This window comes from Mizuhopecten yessoensis, unplaced genomic scaffold (genome assembly GCF_002113885.1).
Source record: "Mizuhopecten yessoensis strain PY_sf001 unplaced genomic scaffold, ASM211388v2 scaffold3949, whole genome shotgun sequence".
Lineage (NCBI taxonomy): Eukaryota > Metazoa > Mollusca > Bivalvia > Pectinida > Pectinidae > Mizuhopecten > Mizuhopecten yessoensis.
The window spans coordinates 247,041-270,784 of NW_018405300.1; the positions used below are offsets into that span (position 1 = coordinate 247,041).

Sequence of the window (23,744 nt, forward strand, 5' to 3'; positions counted from 1 at the left end):
ATTTTTTTTATGAAAAAGTGTTTCTCTCACTTTTTTTCATATCTGTGTACATATTCTCAACATACCGAGCAAATACTCTCGTTTTTTTGTTAATTATCTAAAGAAAGTCGAAAATCGGCAATTCAACCATAGGCTAATTCAACCCAACATTTGAAAATGTTCCACCACTTACATTTTGATGATTTTTCCTCTCATCAATAGCATATTACGTACTGTTTAATAGGATAAAAATTGGTTTGCATCCAACGCCCATAAAAGGGTGTATTCTCAAAAAAAAACAGTTTTTGTGTCTAAAATGTTATCATCTGAAATGGCATTTTTGAGATTGTTTCTTCCATAAAACAGCCAAATGGCGCGATGGAAACATGATTTTTTGTCACAATCATGCCATGAATGTATTCTTTACGGTGACCATCATTTAATTAGATTTTCATTAATATTTTACATAACATGCACATTTTATCAACACCTAGACAGCTTCTGAAAGGTACAACTTTGAGGAGCCATAAAAAACAAACCAAGTGACCTAAATCTTTATACTTTATAGATGTGTGACCACAACGGCATGGGCAATGCACCACCAACAGGAAATTTGAATCAGAGAAGGGGCCGTTTTGGAAACCGGCCCTTTAATGTCAGCATTAGAAATAGTATGTCAAATCAGTTGTTGATCCATAGTCATGCAGATGTAGCCCTGACCTACAACAGCAAGGTCATAATGAATGTGTTACAGCACAACCTTGGCCAAGGTCATCCTACAGATGTAACCCTGACCTACAACAGAAGGGTCATAATGACTGGGTTACAGCACAACCTTGGCCAAGGTCATCCTTCAGATGTAACCCTGACCTACAACAGAAAGGTCATACTGAATGTGTTACAGCACAACCTTGGCCAAAGTCATCCTACAGATGTAACCATGACCTACAACAGAAAGGTCATACTGAATGTGTTACAGCGCAACCTTGGCCAAAGTCATCCTACAGATGTAACCCTGGCCTACAACAGAAAGGTCATAGTGAATGTGTTACAGCACAACCTTGGCCAAGTTCATCCTACAGATGTAACCCTGACCTACAACAGAAAGGTCATACTGAATGTGTTACAGCACAACCTTGGCCAAAGTCATCCTACAGATGTAACCCTGACCTACAACAGAAAGGTCATAATGTGTTACAGCACAACCTTGGTCAAAGTCATCCTACAGATGTAACCCTGGCCTACAACAGAAAGGTCATAATGTGTTACAGCACAACCTTGGTCAAAGTCATCCTACAGATGTAACCCTGCCCTACAACAGAAAGGTCATAATTAATGGGTTACAGCACAACCTTGGCCAAGGTCATCCTACAGATGTAAAATGCGAAATTAACCTACACATACATGAAAAGTGACCATGAAACACATAATCAACATGATTACACAGAGCATAAGATATTTACCATGACCTTGACCTTATCACTCAAGGCCATATTACAAACTTCCACAGGCTGTGTATCTGATGTCTAGACAGACAATTATATAATTTAAGGAAGTTAGGTGTTATGGCTGCTTTTAAAGCTTATATGTAATGTGTTGCCCTCGTCTGAAAGCTTTGATAAAGTATATATCTGCCATCACTATGGTTAGGTATAGCGATGTCCTCTAAGGGTAATACGAGTACATAACTGATCATAACCCTCCCCGTACACAACTCAACAATACACAATACATTTAAAAAAAGGTGTGTTCACTACCAAAGACACACGGGATTCATGCGTTTATATTACTAGACACGGGATACACACGTATACAATAATTAAACACACGGGATACACACGTATACAATAATTAAACACACGGGATACACACGTATACAATAATTAAACACACATGATACACACGTATACAATAATTATTCACACGAGATACACACGTATACAATACTTAAACACACATGATACACACGTGCAGACTTTTAAAACATTGGTTATAATTGTATATTCGTGTACATTAATAAAGAACACGCGCTATCCCCTGACAACATCAGACCGGAGTGATAGTTTTATTACCATGTGTACATGTCTGATACTGGTATCTGTGCACAGGTTATATCCCGGAACAACCCATATTTTCTCGGTGCGCCGTATCTGTTTAACTTCCGGTTCATTATTTTTTCGAAACATAAAACGTCTCAATCATCGCACAGTGATTGAAACAAGAAACAAACAGTGGGTGTACGCACCGCACGTATTCATCTATAGTTTTAACGTTGTTCGTTGAATTTTATTTCAAAGTAGAATATGGGTTTTTTTAACATTGAATATACACTTGCTGTCTGTCGTATGTGTTATTGCTGATAATTTTTATGTTACGGAGCAGTATATTATTGATAATCATATAACCTCTGATTAATCACAGTGGGATGTCTTAACGTGGACCTTGCATATGCACAGGTTCGAGAAATATTCAACAGAAAAGTTTTTTACTTGCAGGCTATAATTGTTTAAAATCAGTAGTCGATGTTATTGCAGTCCGAGAGCTGCTATATATGTGTACTGCCATACAATGTTGTAGTCTTTCCGGGACAGTATTACAACGGAGAAAACGTTAATAATCGGGAACGTCAATGATACTTAATCGAGATCGCCTATATATCTACAGTATTTTGACCGTTGTCCTCTAGAATATGGAGAACAATAAATCTATAAGTTTGAAATATTTAAAAGGTGGGGTCAACATTTAGCCCCAACTTTAATTTATTTTATTCTTTTCCCAGATATAGATTCATAATTGCTTCTAATAAACGTAGCTCTAGGACCTCTCCTTGCATAACACCAGGTTGAGTGATGGGGTATCCTTACAAAATGACAGATAAATGAAAACGGCGAATGTTATTTTGAAAATGAATTATGATAGTGTACAATGTAACAAATTACTGTTATTTTGATACTAAAAATGTCATATTTGTAAACATTAAGTAAGCGAAGTGATACTTTTGATTAGAAAAACATGCAACATTTTCACAAAATTTAAAGTATAACCAACATTGTCAACTTGCCTTTTTAAACTTTCCATATATGTATTCTGTCTGCAGAATCATATTCATGTAATATCAAAACCGGTAAAGAACATTTTAGCATGCCAAACGTGATCAATGCCCAATTGCACGTAATCTTGAAGATTTGATTATCAATGTTTATTATGGTTAATACCGATACATTTTCTGTTTTTGTATCATACCAAAACACTTTTTTTATATTACGCATGTTTTAAAGTTATGTGTAGCGGTAATAACTAAGACTATTGGTTGCTTCGCAGTGCTACGCCTTAGTTAGCCTTTAGCTTACAGTTCTGGTTTATATAGGAGCAGGTGTTTTAGTAAGTATTTGGCGTACAGCTCTATTCATTATTTTATTTTGCCTGTTGCCCATTCATTTAACAAACTATGAAGGAATATTACATTATTTTATACCGTTAACTCTAAACAAATAAAGCAAGAAAATGTATCCTTGTCTGACTCCCCATACGAACATTTGATTTCAGCACGTTTGATTTTTGTGACCTTGAACGAAGTCAGGGTCATCAATGTTTACAAAACTGAAATCCATTCACATGAACAACTTACTTGTCAAATATCAAGACCAAGGACCTTTGGACATGAAGAAACACAAGTTAAAGAAAAAATGGAAAGAAAGCTATGTTTTTCTTTTTTTGAACCAAAAGTGCTATATGACAAATTTACCGGTTGTCATTTTTTGAAATTCGTGCTGTTGAAAGATATTATTGGTAGCTAACTTTTAAACAAGTATGAAAAATAGACTCGTTTTAGAACAATATAAATTAACGTTTGGAATATGTTGCACACGATGATGATATAATGTTATAGCAATTGTGTCATTTAAATGCTCTAGGAGGAATTCTATAACTGCACCTTTAACACCCATGACCATAACTGTTAATTTGTTGGTAAAACATAAACAACAACAACAAAATTAACTTAAACTGTTCCTGGTGACATTTGAAAATTTGCTTTGAGATTTCTTCAATTATGGACAATTTTGAAACAATTCAATATTCAGCGGTTTAAGTCTGCTCGTACGACAGCCACGACTTTCGGATAGCAGGGAAATTGTGAAGGTTGGTTTAGTCGTTTGCCGGGAACGGGGAGAGGAAGGGATTAGATGTCGTTGATATCGGTGGTTTCCTACACTGAACGTCCATCACAGCTTACATACCCTCGCGGTTCAGAGCAGTGGTGCCCAAATCGTTTCTTATTTGGTCTGGAACCATTGCTTTTTGTTTTTTCAAATGCAAGCGAGCGCCGGGCGGCTGAGTTTCGGTGATATTAGAATAACTCATCTGTTATCATGTTCTTGTTCTATACCCAAATACAGCAATGGTCTAACCGGACACGGAGTAACTGCCTGTCTAAATATTATCCATTATGCATAGCTACGAGAGTAAAACGAGTCCAATTTATTGAGAGAATCCTATTATCGAATGGAATATAAATTTTAACATTTTTATGGATTATGTAGAAGGCTGCGCCAGACAATTGTCAAAACAAGAGCATTCTGAATAGGATTACTTCCAGGGTGGGTCAGATCTACCACAGTCATTATTCCAAAAAAGAATTAGCAGTTTGAAATCCACAATTAAAGCAAAACAAACTCTGTAATCCTTTACCCCGATGTCAAAACTACATCTAACAGTTGACATGATAAGTTGTAGTTGTGTCAGCAGTCAAAACATCATTTAATCATTGTCTGCTAGCCTACTACTTTTAAGAGACTTGCTTGATAACGAAAGACAAAATATTAGGTTATCTCGCTTCTAAATTACAATGAAAATTGATAGTGATATGGACCTGTCTCGTTTGTATTCCGAAACTTTACAAAAATCCTTAAAAATAACGTTTCATCGTAATTTGCTCGTTGATCAACAAAGAAACACTCCAAACTTCTAACTACCTTTTTTAATACTATTGAATACGAGTTAAAGTCGCATTGTGACACTGTATCAACCGATCATCAAACATGTTTCTTCTATTAGAGCATTTGGTTTATCCTACCAAACTGAGAAATCTTCGTTCTCTCTTCATTCGAGAGTCGTTTCTTCCAAACAATGCGAAAGGCGATACAATGAAATTTTTTTTAGTTATTTAGGAGTATCAATTGTGTAAGATCAGAAAGACGCATACAGGGAAAATATAATGAGGATGGAATACTGAGTAGTAGTTCGTCCCAGGTTGACAATATCTTTTTTAAGTTCGATGACTAGTTTTCCAGCAGCCTCTTGAGGCAAACGGTACCTTCTTCCTGCCGACGTGTTTTTTAACATATAAAACTGGGTTTATAGAAGAGCTTTTCATGAATGACTGGTAACAAAACACTTACCAAGTCCTCCAATTTTGCTGTCTTAAAATACAAATGATCATTGACTTTCAACATGACCAAACAAGGACGTTTTACTAAGCTGTACAATAAAACGTGACGATTTCGATTTCTTATCGTGAACATTCTCCTTCTTAATAGTAATATCCCTTCCTCTCTAGAATACATGTTGCTGTTGATTCGGTATTCAGAGACTTGCTCTGGATATTATGATTTCCGTAATAGATGCCAACTGCTGACGCACAAATTAACAACACAGGGTTCCGTGTAATACAGGCTGATGATGACTGTGGGCTAGTTTTATGGTCGTCATCATAATCACATTGGGAAAATGCTTTTTCCTTGTTTTTGATATAAGGGTTAACATTTCCAAATCGTGGTCAAAATGTGATATTTTATTCATTAAATACTTAGATAATTGCGCTTGAGGACATATTTTAAATTTGAGCAAGAGAACGGTTTCATGAATACGGCGCATGGTCTTATTCTCTTTGAACATTTCAATCGTATTTAAATAAAGCATCGCCTTTCTCATAATTGCCCTAGTTTTAACGATTTTGAGTTTGAAATACTTTTATTTTTTTCAAATGTATCAAATTAACGGCTAGCTTAATTTTCAAAATAATATTTTCCGTTAGAGGCTATTAACCTTATAAAGTTGAACATGCGGATGTCCACGTAGCCGTCGGCCTCCCCTTTGAAAGTTTTTTGCGAAAATGTAAAAAATAATTAGGTCTGCGTGAGCCGCCAAAATGACAGTGATACGGATGTTTGAATGAATGTCAAAATGATATCTTAATATGAAATACCACATCATACTCCTTGTCTGCAATGTGTCCTATAAATCACTGGTACAACTGTAACAAATATTCACAAACCACGCACTGCACCGTGAAATCTTAATACACAACACGTCATATACGTGTACTTTGAAATTCACTGTATCATAAATTCGTTACTGCTTTCGTCAATCACACTGCTGGAGGTTAGAAAATCTGTGAATTTAATGACTATAATAAAAATAAAAAAATAAAAAATGGAAATAATTACTCAATTTATCGTTCGGTCTCTTTGGTGGTAATACATCATTTTCAGAAACCAGGTCATGTCTCTAGCCCGCAGTAAATCGGTCGTATAATGAAACAAGAAAAGTGGAAAGCAAACTTCCCATTAAATCAATTAATCTTTATCAAAAAACAATTAACACAAAGATTTTAGCGGCATGCCTTGTTGCTGCATATACTAGTTGTTTCTATACAGAATATTAACAGCTGGACATAACAACAATCTTAATAACAATGATCTAAATAACAACTATTCAATATCAATTGAAAAAACAACCATCCAATTAACAATCAAACAATACCTAAATGCACATTAACCACGTGATGCAGCGGTCATGTTTGCTATCCAATCGGAAAGTCGAACTCACATCGAGGCATGCCAATCAAATGTCAACTTTATTTGAATCGAAAGATTTGAAAACGGTCAGACAAAAAAAGCGAAAAAGGAATAATGATAAGACGGTAACAGTAACTTTCTTAAACATTGTATATTAAAAGATTTCTAATTGACAACCATTCAAACGACAAAAATCCAAATATGATATATAACAGAATCAAGTTACTGCATAATGTGTAGGCAAATGAACAAAGACTAACCCAGAGATGGTTAATGACGTAGCTTCGTCGAATGAGGGCACACAAGTGTTAACCTTCGGGGTTAACAGAAAATGTGCAACCACGAGGTACTTTGTGTGACTCTGTGAACTGTTGATGAATATGTCTGTTGTATCTATAGACATTTTGATAAGAAATATGCTTCATGTTATTTAAATCTCAAAGAGTACATGGATTGTGTCTTTTTTCATATAGAAGTATTATTCAAACAAAACAATATCGGTAACATCCAATTCTACCACACCGGCGATGCAACAACCCTAATATGATAACCATATATTATATAAAAATAAGACAAGCGCATTTATACATTATTCTAATTAACCATGCACGTGCAACTCACTTCTTTTTCTAATAGGCACTAAAGTACACTCGAACGTACATTTAATTACAATTTCACGTGGTAGAATATATGTAATCTATTATTGTATATTATGGAAACATAAATCTCTCAGGCAGAAGCAACCTTCATGTTTTTAAAAAAAAATTCACTCTTGTTTTATATTCCACCGTAAAACGTTGATATTATCAGTATATGCTCGTGTATTATCAGTATATGCTCGTGTATTATCAGTATAAGCTCGTGTATTATCAGTATATGCTCGTATATTATCAGTATATGCTCGTGTATTTTGATGAAATATATAACTCTTGGTTCGAAAGTGTTGGAAATACAATTTACTCGAGCAGAAGAAGCGGACTTTCCTCATATTTTTTTCACGTGTAAACGCGCACATGTGTTGATCAATTTAAAAATTACTTAAACACCTGAGTATATGTCTCCTATAAATGTGCCATCTTTTCGCACTGATTTCTAAAGTGAAAAGCACATGCAAATGGCAATTGAAACATATGCCAAGTTAGTTAAGTTTACATGATGAATAAATCAATTTCAGATCGCATCATCATCTGCTGTTATTTCAGAACATCATGAATCGTACAACAAATGTACAAATACCAATATCATTCATGTGATCTATATTGATCCGCTGTTGCATGAAACATTATCTATAAGGAATTCATATCTAATCAAACTCCTCTAAGAACTACGACGAAGTCTTTCAACATCGTATTGCGTTATAATCATCACTTACAATGCTGAATTTCTAACCGAAAGTGGAGTATCAACCATTTGGATGAGTACTTTATATCTGTTGTATTCATTTACTTAATTTATTAAACCAGGAGGGAAAAATACGAACTTGTACCCCATGTAACGTCAAATTAAATAATGAATCCAAAACTCATTTACTAATCTGTACTGTTCTGAGTCGCAGGAGGGGTTCTCAGCTCCAGGTATGATTTACACAAGATTATTTGTTCATAAAAACTAACGTTTGTTTTCAAAACAGAGTGGAAAATCAATGAAATAGTTCCTTGTTTTTATGAATAAATAAACTTTTTTTCAGTATCAACTTTTCAGCAAAGAAAAAGGCTGTGCTAAAAATGACATGATGATAAGTGTGTCTGGTATTTTTTTATTATGCATATAAGCAAAAGCTCAAATCGTCTCCTTTAAAACGACAAAGATACAAAAATGCTGTATACGCCTACAATTCAAAGCGTAGCCGACCTTCGTTTTGAACGGATGCATAATTCAACAGTGAATGGTAGGATAGAGTCCGAAGATCTTCGACAAATAAAAATGAATTTACAAATGAAGAGATCTCTCAGGATATTGAGAAGACAAAGGTACAGTAACTTTTAATTCAAATTTGTTGGAGGAAGTCTTCTCTACAGCAATACAACTTCTAGTCTGTAGACGATTACAGAGAGTCGTGACAGTTCAAAGACAAATACTGAATGTTTCAGCAGTACACAAATCCGATTATTGGAAGAGATCACTTTTTATCCCGTCATTGACCTCTTGTTAACAGAACTTGACCGCCTTGTCACAAACAGCACATATCCCTCTGCTGACCAGCTCACACCATGTAAGACAGAATGTCGTGTCTGATGTACTGAGGACATCACACACTTCGTTTGTTGATGATTTACCAGTCACAGATAACAAAGTGCATCTGCAGAAAGCACCTGGCTATGAGTCAGATGATAACATAAACGACTACCGTCACTGTACCCAAATCGGGACAGTACCCTAAACGGGACACTTGTGGGAAAACGCCGAATAAACTGTCATTCAATGTAAAGAAGTACTTTTATGTAAACTGTTTGTATCTGATATTACTATTTATGATATTTAATTTTGTTTTAAGCTTTATTGGCTGGAATAAGAATAAGAATAATTACCAAAGCAAGACTTTCCTGAATTACGTGCAGTGCGACGCTATCTATTTGGATATCATTTTCAAAACTAATGCTAGTTTGGAGAAGAAATTTAATCAGAATCCTCGTTGACTCTAAAATATTTCAACTATCCATATTTTCTGCCGATATTGATCGTCTATCGTCAAATATTCGCCAAAATACTGGAAGTGTCTCTTTCAGGGTACAATAACGCCGGTTGAAGGGCCGACATAACTCTGGTGGTATTTTTGCGGTGTTTTTTTTATAGAACCACGCTCCCGAATTATCAAATTGTGATAGAAATGAAAAGTTGATAGTACATGTATCTATTTATGAATAATGAACAATCATATTTATCTAAAACGTGTCCCGATTTGGTACAGTGACGTTACATTTGCTACATGTACAGAGCTCATCTAACAGATTATGGTCAAAACAGAAACCAAAGACGTCCTGAGTTGCTGTTTAATGTATAATAAGATATGCAAGACATCTGTGTCTGTCACATAGTAAGTGCCACCTACCACATTGACAATTGAAAACATCATGTTGTTGGTTATTTTGCATCAAACCCGAAATCCAAGACTCCATTTACTCTATCATAAATAATCGTTATATACGAGTGATTCCATTACATTCTAAAGTATCTCCCAATGCGCAAGTCTTGTTTCGCTAGGTGTTCTGGTCCACTCCTTCTCCCGAGTCCATATCAGGACCAAGTTTGGGGTATAGATTTCCCAACTCACCTTGCCAAAGTTTTAGGCTCTCATGACAAGGTTTCTCATGGTTTCGATCCGCTTCTGCTTAGAGTGAAGACTGGATAATGATTTGCATTCCTTCTTATTTTTATTTCTTTGTCATTTTGTAAAAGAACTTTTCTCTTTTTCCGCCGTATCAAATAACCTACATCATCATTTCATGTTGTAATTCCGATATCGGAAAACAAAAGTGTATATTTATGTAAACAGAGATTCATCGCTTTGATTATATATACATATTCAGGTTCTCCTGATGAACCTCTAAAGCCTCTAAAGAGGTGAAAGCGCTAGGAAGGTACTTAAAAAAACTTTCAATTTTTTGCTGACATATTTTGTTAGTATATTTTAGCTTATGTGAAGAGGATTCCGTCTCAAAGTAAGCTTGTAGCTTTGAACACTTCTTCCTGCTTTAAATATCCCAGACGTCCTTACGTGCGTGTGACTTTCTTTTCCGTTGTATATATTGTTCAGAATATGGGGTATATTATCTGCGCAAAACATTTTCCAGTATTTACACAGTTAGTGATGAATAGGAGATTTTTCTTCATCGAGCTATCATTTTGTCATATATACACCAAATCATCTATTGTATGGAGGAAGATCACAACAATCGACCTAGTTCAGTTATGCGAATTCTAATTTGAAGAAAATAACTGTGGCGAACTGAGTCAAAAAGAGTTACGTGACATTCTCCTTTTAAAGGAAGGCTTTAGATACAGAACAAAAAACAGAGAACACGAACACTAGCTTTGTCAGGCGAGGTCTGTCACTGTGCTACAAAACAAGGGTTTCGGTAACAATGCTGTTTGCAAGTCATTGTGTAAATTATATAAAAACGTATACAACTGAACTGGATTGGAGACAGAAACAAGTGTTAATACACTTATATAAATCTGTTACCTTTCATCGTAACCAATAGTATCAACTATAGCTTAGGGATAGTGACGTAAATAACTTACAGTGGAAGTTAGAAGAGAGTTGGGGAAATGCAGTGTAAAAATATGGTACATTGTACATGTACAAGATACGTTATATTCATAAAATCACTGTATTGTGGTCAAGAAAAATCTTTCTGTTGCGTCATCGTTAATACACTTTATGATTTATTTTCACACTGTTTCCAGGTATTTTTTATGTTTACATATTTTTCTTTTTTAAGACATATTCCTACAAAAAACCATTTGCCCTGCCTCAAAATACATTTCAGGCGGCCATTTTGATTGTTTGCATATTCCTACACCTGAAACAGGCAGTTGTAATTATAGTCGAGCAGTTGTAATTATAGCCTATATAATTACACTTGCCCTCTAACACTGTTGTAATGGGACGATGCGGGGGCAAATGTAAATATTTGCATACAAGTAAGATCTAAATAAACAAGCTGCATTATAATGCTAATATAAAATATACTCTATGAAAATCAAAATCATCTGGATGTTTTTTCCTTACGCAGACAGTCGTTGTGATAGACTGTTCACATTCCATACACTATTGCTGATCGATTGTTCGTCACATCCCGTGCCTTAATATGCCATTCTCCTGTTCTTTCTTGTTCCTCTGGTTTATCCGTTTCCACTAGACTGTTTGCATCGGGAAAGACCATCCACATGACTTACCTTACATATGTTATGTTATCATATGAATACAAGGGTCATTGCTACGATTGAGTTTATATAATAAGGTTATGTATTGAGCATCCAATCCCTGTTAATAAATAATCGTCACGCTGATAACAAAAAGAGGCTTTAAGTATAGTATATAATATGTATACTAAATGTAAGTACTGTAAGAAGGCTGATAGTCAGGTTGCGATCTTTTCATCGAAACAACACATTACCGAATTTACTATTAAACACCTGATTAAAATACATCACAAAACTGTATTCACTACTGCAGTCAAACCATATTTAATAAGAACACATTAGTTACCTAATGGTTTTGAAATACAATACCACCTGACAACATATTACGGTTTTTACTATTAATATCATACACATCAATGTATTTACTTAAAATAAAATAAACAACATAACCCTAGTTTTTAATTATTGGAATAAATAATATACTCATACCTGTGTTACGTACGAAAACAGCATACACATTGATACATAAACAGCACTAAACACAAGAGTATTCGTTTCTTACTCCAATACATTACACTGGACCATTTACGTACATAACTGACAGTTACATGGTACACCACACTTACCTACAAACATAACAGAATTATCTGCGGAATCGGCGCATTAAGATAACTCTGGCTGAGCAATTTCGTTAACACTCAGATATATATTTTAAAGACGACTGAGCTTAAGATAGCAGGTCCTAACCGAAAAGTCTACCACAGCTAGCTAGGAGATAGTTTTAGACTTGACGGGATCTAAAGCTCCTATTTGATCTATTACAATGCCGACGTTTGATGTGGTGTGTGGATTTTATCGGTTACATGATAGACTTGTAACTTGAATGGTGCTAATATGAAAGGATGTCATTACACCTGGCTAATGGATGGCCGTAGGGATACTACTGTATTGTAATTGAAGAGTTTAATGGTCCGACGTAACGGCAGCTTGTTTACCCTCCTACATACATAACAGTAAATATAATTAACCTAACATCTACATATGTAAACTGTATCCCCAAAAACCTATCTATCATCCGTTATCAATGAAATCTCCCTGTTCATTGCCATATTTCTCCCATTTCTCTGAAATATGCCTATTAATTATACTTGATAGCTGAAATGTAGACTTTGGATGGGGTTAAAGTACAGCAATGTGTGTCGTAGAGGAGCGAGTTTGAGGAATATGTTATATCCCGAATTCTACATTCTTGTAGAATCTCACATAAGTTTATGTAATATTTTTTAAATTCTTGCAAGCCCACTTTTGAATTTGAATACCACATATGCTTTGCTGTGAAAACGTAAGGAACCCAATGTACATTAATTGGGAATGCTGCAATAAATAATTAAATTACCACAAATAATTTAATAATTATCACAAATCTGTTTTTATAAAACAAGTATACAAATATAACTGCTGATACTCTCGGGATCGGGTCACATCCTCATACATTCTATGCTAGGGTTTTAGGCCACAAGTACACGGTTTGTCTCCACAACGTGTCAGTCCTGTTGTCACGTTCCCTCAGCACTGATTCTATTTTGGCTCACATGAGAGTGGTACCGGAGGGCCTCGAGGGTCTAACTGTCTGTCCTCACCTAACTTTGACATGTCTGTCCGAGGCTGGTTGTGGCAATATATTCCTGTCTTCAACAGCCATTAAAAACACACTTATCTTTGTAGCAATATCATACTACCCGTTCTGTTAGAGTGGCCATAGGCGATCATCGAACGTTCATGACGACATGATTTTATTGTCTGGAATATTGAAGGTTCAATTTACTTTACATTTTTGTTGTGTTAAAGCAATAACTGGTCAGAAACAATAGCATTACATAATAGATAAACGCTCAGCACTTAACTATCGGCAGAGTAATAGGTTTATATAAGATATTCGGTCCACATCATACGAGGGATATTGCCGTTTCCCCTACTTCTACGATTTGTGGGTAAAGGCCCTCCACATTGTTCTCCACATGCCGTGCCGATGTCTCAAACACTACCCATCCATACATGTGTACCACAGAAGAATGGTCCTGGTCGATACACCAATCCAACTTTGAAAATAACCGCTGGTTTTCATTATGAACTGGACTACATGCCGTAGTCGGTACTGAACCTTCAACTCAGTACAAAGGGATTGTCGTTGTTGTCGTCGATTTCTTCGACGTTGTCGGCGTTGCAGTTGATTTGTAAATTGATCTAAGTTTGACAAACGTCAGATCACTACACTGGTTCGATGGTTATATGTGCAATCCTTAATCTTACACTGAGTTTGTAAACGACATCAAAATCTACAAACATTACTTTGTTTTACGTTGTCTATGACGTAGAAGTAAAACGAAAGACTAATGTGTTGTTGTTTTTGTTGTTAAACACTGGTTTTTTTTATTGTTGCAGATACAATGTGCTCATTATTTTGGTGACGTACCTGATGCCCATGACAACACTGGCTGTGACGTATTCGAGGATAGGGGTGGAACTATGGGGGAGTCGGGCTATCGGAGAGAACACACCCGTACAGTATGAACGGATCAAGTCCAAACGCAAGGTAAACCACCAGCCCGCCTTAGTCAGCACTTCACTGAAAACAAAATTCAAGTTGTTATTCCCAATCGTTCATATACACATGACTTGACTGTTGGAATGCATTTTGGTTTTAACCTATTTAAAGCAACCATACGATGATTGTGTTCTTTGACGAATTGAAAAAATGTACCCGCCTGTCGAATGCGCTCTGGACGAATGTAGTTTGAGGTCCTAAAGTAACACTGTTTGTCCTCTAGTAAGACCGGGGACCGCTTCGTTTTTCGTCTTATCTACTTTTTCCCGGAGGTGGTTTCTTGCTTAACGAGACATTTCAATCTGGTGATACTTAAATGGTCATAAAAACCTCATCATCAATTAATACTTTCGTCAAATGACCCTATATTTTGCGCAGCTCTCAAACCAATTGCAATCAATATCTCAAGTGGACAAGTGAACATGTTTCGAAATAAATTTTGGGAATATTCTCTCACTTTCTCAAGCTAGTGGGAATTGTGTTGATTGAGGAACGTGAATCACACCTAGGAGATTGCACCTTAGTAATTGGGTAATAGATATATTACACCAAAAATGAAGTGCGCTGCAACACACATCTGCGTATTTCTAGGACTCATCTAGGAGAAAAATAGAAAAAGGACGTATTTCCGTTCTGTATTTAATAAAAGTGCAGAAATGTTTGCATCAAAAACGTTTCACTCTATGTGAACATCTCTGTATGATAAGCCTAGAGTCGTTACTGCTTGAGTTTTTCTTTCTTTTTGTGTTACGGTGTCTATGTTATGTCGGAGGTTGGCTTTGTTTTCTGTGCCCACACTCTGGATAGCCTCTGTGCCCACACTCTGGATACGTAACGTATTTTAATATCAGATAAAAACTGTAGTTTCCATATAGAAATGATTTCCTACTAATCACATTTAGTTCTTTTAACTTGACTGTCAACCCATCATTTAATATACATTTTATATATTATAAAGCGTAATGTGTTCTTTTATTATATATGTTTACAATAAATATCATAGAGATCGAACGATGCTCTATTTCTTTGCAGACATGATGATTAGCATATTATTTACTGTTACATGTATGACATTAAATTTGATATACGTTGAATGTTCTGTCTCTTATCAACTTAGCCGACTGCATCCATCGTCTAGTAAAGCTATACCAGCTTATGAAGCAGCGGTTCCTCGTTGGTCTTCACAATTTCCATAAAATATTACACTAAAAGCGAACAAACTGACGACCAGCATTAATCAAAATCAGTTGAAAGGGTTTTTTTACGTAGGAAAACATACATTCCCCACGCATTATTTTCTTGTGTAGCTTACTTTCTTTTGAGAAATATGACGTTCATGAGAATATAGAGATCGAGGAATCTGTCCCTTGAAGGTAAGTTACCACTCATTTCATCGCTTAGTATATTGGCGCGTGCGAACGCAGTAGCCTCCTACCGGGAAATTGGCAGAATTTTCGTTTTAATGAAATCATCAGATTAAAAAGTGGATGGCATTAGCTAGCTTTGTATTCCTGAGTGGCGCGGGGAATACAGTGATTATTTATGAATTTTGTCGAAATGTCCATACAGACATGCCATACAATCTCACCACTTATTAGCGAACTGTGTCGAGATGTCCCGTCTTCTATAGACATGCCATACTACCACGCCACTTATTAGCGAAGTGTGCCGAGATTTCCCGTCTTCTATAGACATGTCATACTACCACGCCACTTATTAGCGAAGTGTGCCGAGATGTCCCGTCTTCTATAGACATGCCATACTACCACGCCACTTATTAGTGAAATCACTTTTATCTCTGACATTAACCCTGCGATTAAAAGAGCTAGTTCCACATATGTTTTGTTAAAAAAATGTAATGAAAAGACGAGATGGACTTTTATTCTGGATAAAAAAAAGTTAGCGTTGGAGTGACACATGCCCTTTCCTCACAATCAATACGTGTTGATGGTTAATTTTCTCTCCCCGTGCAATCACAGCTTTGCAAACGAACAATTAAACTGCAGCACTGACATTATTCTTTAAAGACTAACCTATCATTGTGGACGTTCTGGTAACGAAAGGTTGCTATCGGTGCACTGTCCAAAAATCACTGGTAAAATCACTACTCACTCATCCGACCAATCCGTCCGTCCCATGCTCGCATTTGTTAAAGTGTTAGATAAACTGACGAGCTTTAAATGTTAGTTGGAATGTTTACACTTAAGATAGTTTGTCTTCACTATTAACAAATTAGTGGGTGATTCGTCGGTGCGAGTAACGCTGTGAGTGGCCGTCTGTTTTAGTTAACACACTACATCAAAAGGAGCGCGCTTTTGTTTGTTTTTGCAATTGAGATTTTTTGTTAATAGAGTAACGTTCCAGCAAAATGATGATGTATGCGGGACTATGGTGCACTGCTATGTCCATTCTAACTCGTGCGCTGGTAGATAAAATTACATTGATATTATGATAGGTAATGTCTTTTGCAGTTAAATTGGAGAATGTGAATTTGGTGTTCTACTTAAATGCATGTGAGCGTCTATGATTGATAATCGGTGTTTTATTCCAATAAGCCATTTTAGATAATGATTAACATCAGGTAAAACGCCATACCTGTACACGAGACATGATTTCAAATACATATGTAAGTGATTAACTTTAACTAATTAGTATTATTACTTGCATGTGGTGAGATGATTGCACACGACATAGATATGTATGAGTTGCATGTTATACTTTATAAGTAATGAAAGGGGATGTTGTTAACCTTTGACTTACCTGTCTTATGCCATATTTTACAGATATTCAAGATGATTATGTTAATCTTTGACTTACCTTTTGTATATTTTACACTATAGGTGTTGAAAGTTACGTATTTTTATTAATAATCTATCGTATTCTTTTTTATCGTATTCAAGTTTTAAATATGATGTTGTTTACCTAAGATTTACCGGTTGTATAATTAACATTACAGGTGTTGAATACGATGTTGTTTACCTAAGATTTACCTGTCTTATACTTTATATTAGAGGTGTTGAAGATAATATTGTTAACCTGTGACTTTCCTGTCGTATACTTTACAGGTGGTGAAGATGATGGTGGTTGTGGTGGTGATATTTGGGATATGCTGGGTACCGTATCACCTGTACTTTATATTCGCTTCCTACACGGAGATAGAGCGATATAACAATGTCCAGCAGGTCTACCTGATTATCTACTGGCTGGCAATGAGTAACTCCATGTACAACCCACTTATCTACTGCTGGATGAACGCAAAGTAAGTACAGAATGGAACCTATCTGTCCTGTTACTGTCTAATGTCTTACAACATTCAAGATGACACATTCGAGACAAAACGGAAGAGAGCGGCGAGTTAACAATTTCATGTAGCTTACAATATGCAGAAGTTGTTACGAAAATATGAACAGCGTATAACAAACAAACAACAATATTGCATTGTAGATCATCATCTTGCACCATTTCAATATGCATGCAAATATACGAGTATGGAACATATTTAAGTAAGATCACGTAACAACACGGTAGTATTGTCTTCCCTGTTGGTTAATGCTTTTTCAGATTTATTTAGCCGAAAGTTTAAAATCTACGATAAAAACTATCTTCATGCTCATTTTGTATGAATTTTTCAACACGATATCTTTGTAAGTACTAAGCGGGTCTTAGAAAAAAAACATTACAGTAAGGACAGATCTTAAAATGGAGTGCAATTTCCTTAATGTGACGATAGCTGTCCTTCTCGTTCACTCTAGTACAACAACGCAGTAACCTATTGTAGATGGGAAGCAACATCATGTATTTGCTGTTGTAGAGCAATAAACATTCAGGGAAAAATTAACAAAAATTCAACTTCAACGAGGTTTCCTTGTCAGATGTCCCTTATTCGGGCCTCTCTAGAAAAATCGATATCACACGGGAGTTCCGAAGAACTGAATCAGACGACAACAATGGCGTCTAAGCCTCATTCTCTTGTTGTTAAGCAATATTTGTTGTTGGGTTTTTTTCGATATAATTACGTAATTATTGCCTCTGTGGTAGTGAAACATGGTTTATCGTTTCTTGATTAAAAATGTATTATGTTTCACAACAATGACACCAATTCGGTAAAATAATAATATCCTTTTAAATCTCCAATCTTCATTGTCCATCTTCATTCAGTTAATTGTTTTGAACTACAAATAATGAAACACACTTAAGGACTGCCTCTTGTTACAGAAAATAATAAATGATTGACATCAACCATATTTGGTAAAAGAAACTGTATCTCATGACATGTTTCCTCATTAAACGTACATTGATATGGTTGTTCTAGAGAATCATACACACAGCTTGTGTGATATCATTCAAAACGAACAGAACCAGCTAAGATCGGCCTTAGTTTAAATGTGACGTTATTGATATATAAACATTGGCGTTTTTAGTAACTTCTATCATATTTAGAATTAGAATACAAGACAGATGCTTACAACGTTTGTTTTTAACATAACAGAGGATAAACGTATTTTTTACGTACACTGAATTCCATATCAAGAGTACTTCGATAATAACAAATCGGAATGCAAAATTTATTATTGGATCAGTTTCAAATCTTGTATACAAAATGTTATTTTCACCTCGCTGCTTCCTGCCGTCAAGCATAATATATGTCATTTTGAATGTTTGAAGACAAACTAAACCAGCTTCAAGACAAACTAAACCAGCTTCAAGACAAAAACAATCACCCCTCCTGTGAATAGGAGATTTCTGTCTCCATTCGTAAAACATGATAAGAAAAATACGATAATGTACCTTGAGAATCTGTTGTTCGTTCTTGCCCGGATTACTATATCATATTACTGTATCAGCATCAGTATTACCCGCAACTTCTACTGCGTTACACAAACACGTAAGAATGGAATTGTGAACGATATTTTTCTCTATTGTAATGATTTTTCAGGATTGATCAAAGAACGTAATCTTTTCAAGCTTTTAATTATACATCACAACGGTAAACGCTGGAAACCAATTCCGAGTTATACGTGTGTTTGTGTATATAGAAAGTAACGTTTTATCCTTTAAAGGAATTATCGAAATACCCCTCTGGGAATAGCACACTGAAGAATTCTGAAATTACTGCAGAAGTATTAAGAATGTGTTTTGTGTCAATCAGCCACGATATTCAAAGACAGTATCTCAATTTTTCCAGCATGCAACGTTTATTTATTCCTTTAAAATTGGATAGAAATCACATAATGAAATCCCGTTTGGGGAATCTACAAGAAGGTAAAAGGCATTTCAATGAAGATTGACGATCATAGTTAAGCTGATCGAATTGAACGGAATTGTTGCTATCAATCAGTGTGTGGTAATACGTATGTGAAGTGTCGCCTGTAATACTCTGTCTGGCGACAGCAATGCTAGGCTCGAGACATCCGTGACAAGGCAAAAGGCCGATTTCCTTTGGCTGAAATCGAGGGAAATTGAACTTTTACAATTATTTCCGTTCAATAAACAAAGGTTAAACATCAGCGAGATGATAACAAGTTATAGCAGTCACTTTCTGATTTAGATCGCCAACAGGGTCCCCGCATACAGTTATCGGATTGGGAGCCGACCGATTGGATTATGGCCGGCTCACCGACAATGGCGTACACAAATTGCCACCATACTGATTTAGATTATACCTCCTGATATTCACTTTGACGCTTGTAATTAAATGTCAAAAGAGACGATCGTTGAATGCTGTTCCGAGTATTAGACGTATGCTGATGATCCTATATTGAAGTACGAATCCGGGCGATGCCTATCTATCCAAGACGAGGAGCGCCAAAGCAGACGGTAAACAAAGAACACGTGGTGCTGTCTAGGACTAATTCACAAATCAATCACTGTCTTGTTAGGGCATTTATGCAACTGAACCATATGTAAGATAACTGACGAAAGTTATCAATGCAAAGCTTCATATATCTAAAGGTTCATGCGTGCTTATTGTTTTATCCCCCTGAAAAATAAATGCACTTTCCAGCTTACAGATTATGTGTAGTAAAAAGAGAAAAATAATCATTGGGAATATGAAATATGTAAAACCTATTAGAAAATTTAGGATCTGATAAAGACAGCCAAACGAGTTAACCATATATTACAGCACCTGATCATTTCGTTATTTTAGGACTAATAAGCTGTACTTGTGTTCAAAAAAAAAAGAATGCATCGAAAATGAAAAGTGCCTATAACAACCCTTAATAAAGTAACATATAAACAACTACAAGTTACAAAAGATAATATATGCAGTATATTTTAAGTAAATCGTGCAAGGATAAAAAAGAGAAATACGAAGAAAGAAATATACGTTAGGCCTTAAAACACATTGTTTCTTAGAGCAATGGTGCTTGTAAAGAGGATATAATGGCTCGCCAAGGTTCGTCATCTCCCGTTTCCAAACAACGTCTGTATCATAAGCCGCTGTAATCATTACTTCGTTTTATCCTGCAACCCTTTAATTTTCCTGAAAGATCGTGAAGGGCATGCTTTTTAAAGGAATTCATATTACGTTGAATTAAGTTGATACCAAATATAATGCAGCGATGACACAACAACAGCTTGACGCAATGAAGGTAAACGTAGTTTTCCGGTTATACTCCAAGACTAAGAAATGTGTATGCTTTCTTCCACGGCGCAAAATTATTACTAACCAATACCATTACTTAATTATAACGCAAGGACGATCACTAACAGGTGTGTCATGTCAAAATTAAAAAGAGAAACATCAGGATGTCGTTTTTCCAGATTTTCATTATGTTTTTTGAAGACATGAATCGCCTTTATATGGACGATGTACGCGTCAGACTGTATTTTCCTCGAGCATAGGAACACAATTGTAGGCTATTCTTTACTTGTTATTTGATACTTCAGGCGCTAGAATATTCTGTTACATGTTATCCAATACTCCAATATCCGGTGTTAATTTGAATATTACATGAACTGAATTACAGCGGATGCTAAAATAAGATAAAATAAAATAGAAAATAAAACGTTTTGCATTCAAAAATGTAATAAATAGTTAATAGATTCCCTGCACACACAAAAGATAGGTTAATGATCAGATTAATCCCTGCCCCCATTAAGGACAGTTTTGTATCTTCGATAAGATTCATAACTTTGGACATATGTAATATCAAAGTTTTACTTTATACACAAATAATGTACGTATTAAACGTGTCGCAACGTTTCAAGACTGACTGGGTCCTTTGTTAAGGTATGAGTGAGTGAGTGAGTTTAGTATGATAAACAAGTTAATGTTGAAAGTCATTACAGTTCTCTGTCTAATAAAGAGTGATAGAAGGATATGATTGTATAGTTTAAATTGATGATCACTGGAGTTCCATATCCAGTAAAATACGGGAAATGTTGGTTGCGTAATTAATATCGATGGTCAATATTGTTCATTGCCCTCTTTAGAATTAGGAACACCGTCGAAATGTTTCAATATTACGACACCTATGAAAGTACAGACTCATTTTCGCAAAGATTCTCAATCACAATCTGGGTAAGATGCTTGCCGCCATTTTAATGAATGTTTGACCTAATGGAAGCTGTAGTACGACAGATATCCCAGTTTTCATTGTGTGACAAAATTCACTGATACACATTTTCTTATATTTGGACATTTATCGCTTTGACATAAATGAAAAAGATATTAATTCCCCAATAAGAAATATATTAGATTCCTGTAAGATGCCAAGTGACAGTCACGTGGTACTGCTGCAATATCCTACCGACCGATTACCGCTGCGTATATTAGATGACACCGTGCTTGTTTCCATAGTAACTCTGGTTATATTGATGCGGAGGCGGAAACTAATGTCGTAATTACCAGCACAATTTACTTTTTGTCCTATTGGCTCAATAAGTATTGAAACATCTGCGTCCAGCGTCCCGAGGGTACATCCCTACCCAAGAGTAATCAGTGACATCCTCTGTCTCCGGTCTCTGTCCACGAGGATCGTCGGTACAATACACAATGTCTCCGGCCTCTGTCCACGAGGATCGTCGGCACAATACACAATGTCTCCGGTCTTTGTCCACGAGGATCGTCGGTACAATCCACAATGTCTCCGGTCTCTGTCCACAAGGATCGTCGGTACAATACACAATGTCGCCGGTCTCTGTCCCCGAGGATCGTCGGTACAATACCCAATGTCTCCGGTCTCTGTCCACAAGGATCGTCGGTACAATACACAATGTATCCGGTCTCTGTCCACGAGGATCGTCGGTACAATACACAAAAGGTTTGGGAGGTCACGATACACCAATGATATTTTCCAGATTTTGTCGTTTTTTGTTTTAGTCTACTCATATTCGTTCCCACATGGCAAGTGACAGCTTCAGCTCGGCATGCACTTTAAAAGGCGTGAATTGTGTGAAAATACATATTTTGGACCAAGTCTGTTTCCTGTTGTAATACTAAAACTAAAACGTGTCACATATATTTTCTCTTTGCTACTACTGTTACTTAATGTTTCGTGATACGTATCGTATCGTAATCACAGTAGCGTGATACGTATCGTATCGTAATCACAGTAGCGTGATACGTATCGTATCGTAATCACAGTAGCGTGATACGTATCGTATCGTCCTGTAAATGTATCGTTGCAGCCCTACTGTCCACAATTGGTAGAGACAGATGGATCCCAACGATCGCGTAGAAGGGGACTAGGTATTGGTAGAGACAGATGGACCCCAACGATCGCGTAGAAGAGGGCTAGGAATTGGAAGAGACAGATGGACCCCAACGATCGCGTAGAAGGGGGCGAGGTATTGGTAGAGACAGATGGACCCCAACGATCGCGTAGAAGGGGGCGAGGTATTGGTAGAGACAGATGGACCCCAACGATCGCGTAGAAGAGGGTTAGGTATTGGTAGAGACAGATGGACCCCAACGATCGCGTAGAAGGGTGCTAGGTATTGGTAGAGACAGATGGACCCCAACGATCGCGTAGAAGAGGGCTAGGAATTGGAAGAGACAGATGGACCCCAACGATCGCGTAGAAGAGGGCTAGGAATTGGAAGAGACAGATGGACCCCAACGATCGCGTAGAAGGGGGCGAGGTATTGGTAGAGACAGATGGACCCCAACGATCGCTTGGAAGGGGACTAGGTATTGGTAGAGACAGATGGGCCCCAACGATCGCGTAGAAGAGGGTTAGGTATTGGTAGAGACAGATGGACCCCAACGATCGCGTAGAAGAGGGCTAGGAATTGGAAGAGACAGATGGACCCCAACGATCGCGTAGAAGGGGGCGAGGTATTGGTAGAGACAGATGGACCCCAACGATCGCTTGGAAGGGGACTAGGTATTGGTAGAGACAGATGGGCCCCAACGATCGCGTAGAAGAGGGTTAGGTATTGGTAGAGACAGATGGACCCCAACGATCGCGTAGAAGAGGGCTAGGAATTGGAAGAGACAGATGGACCCCAACGATCGCGTAGAAGAGGGCTAGGAATTGGAAGAGACAGAT

At 36.6% G+C, this 23,744-nt stretch overlaps 1 protein-coding gene across 1 annotated transcript in view; it reads left to right on the plus strand.

Annotated features, from left to right (window-relative positions):
- LOC110448213 (tachykinin-like peptides receptor 99D) overlaps positions 1-23,744 on the plus strand; it is a 127,666-nt gene that overhangs the window by 97,392 nt on the left and 6,530 nt on the right. The window contains exons 3-4 of the mRNA XM_021494342.1: positions 14,085-14,235; positions 17,313-17,506. Of these exons, the coding sequence (XP_021350017.1) occupies positions 14,085-14,235; positions 17,313-17,506 (345 nt within the window). The remainder of the gene's footprint in view (positions 1-14,084; positions 14,236-17,312; positions 17,507-23,744) is intronic.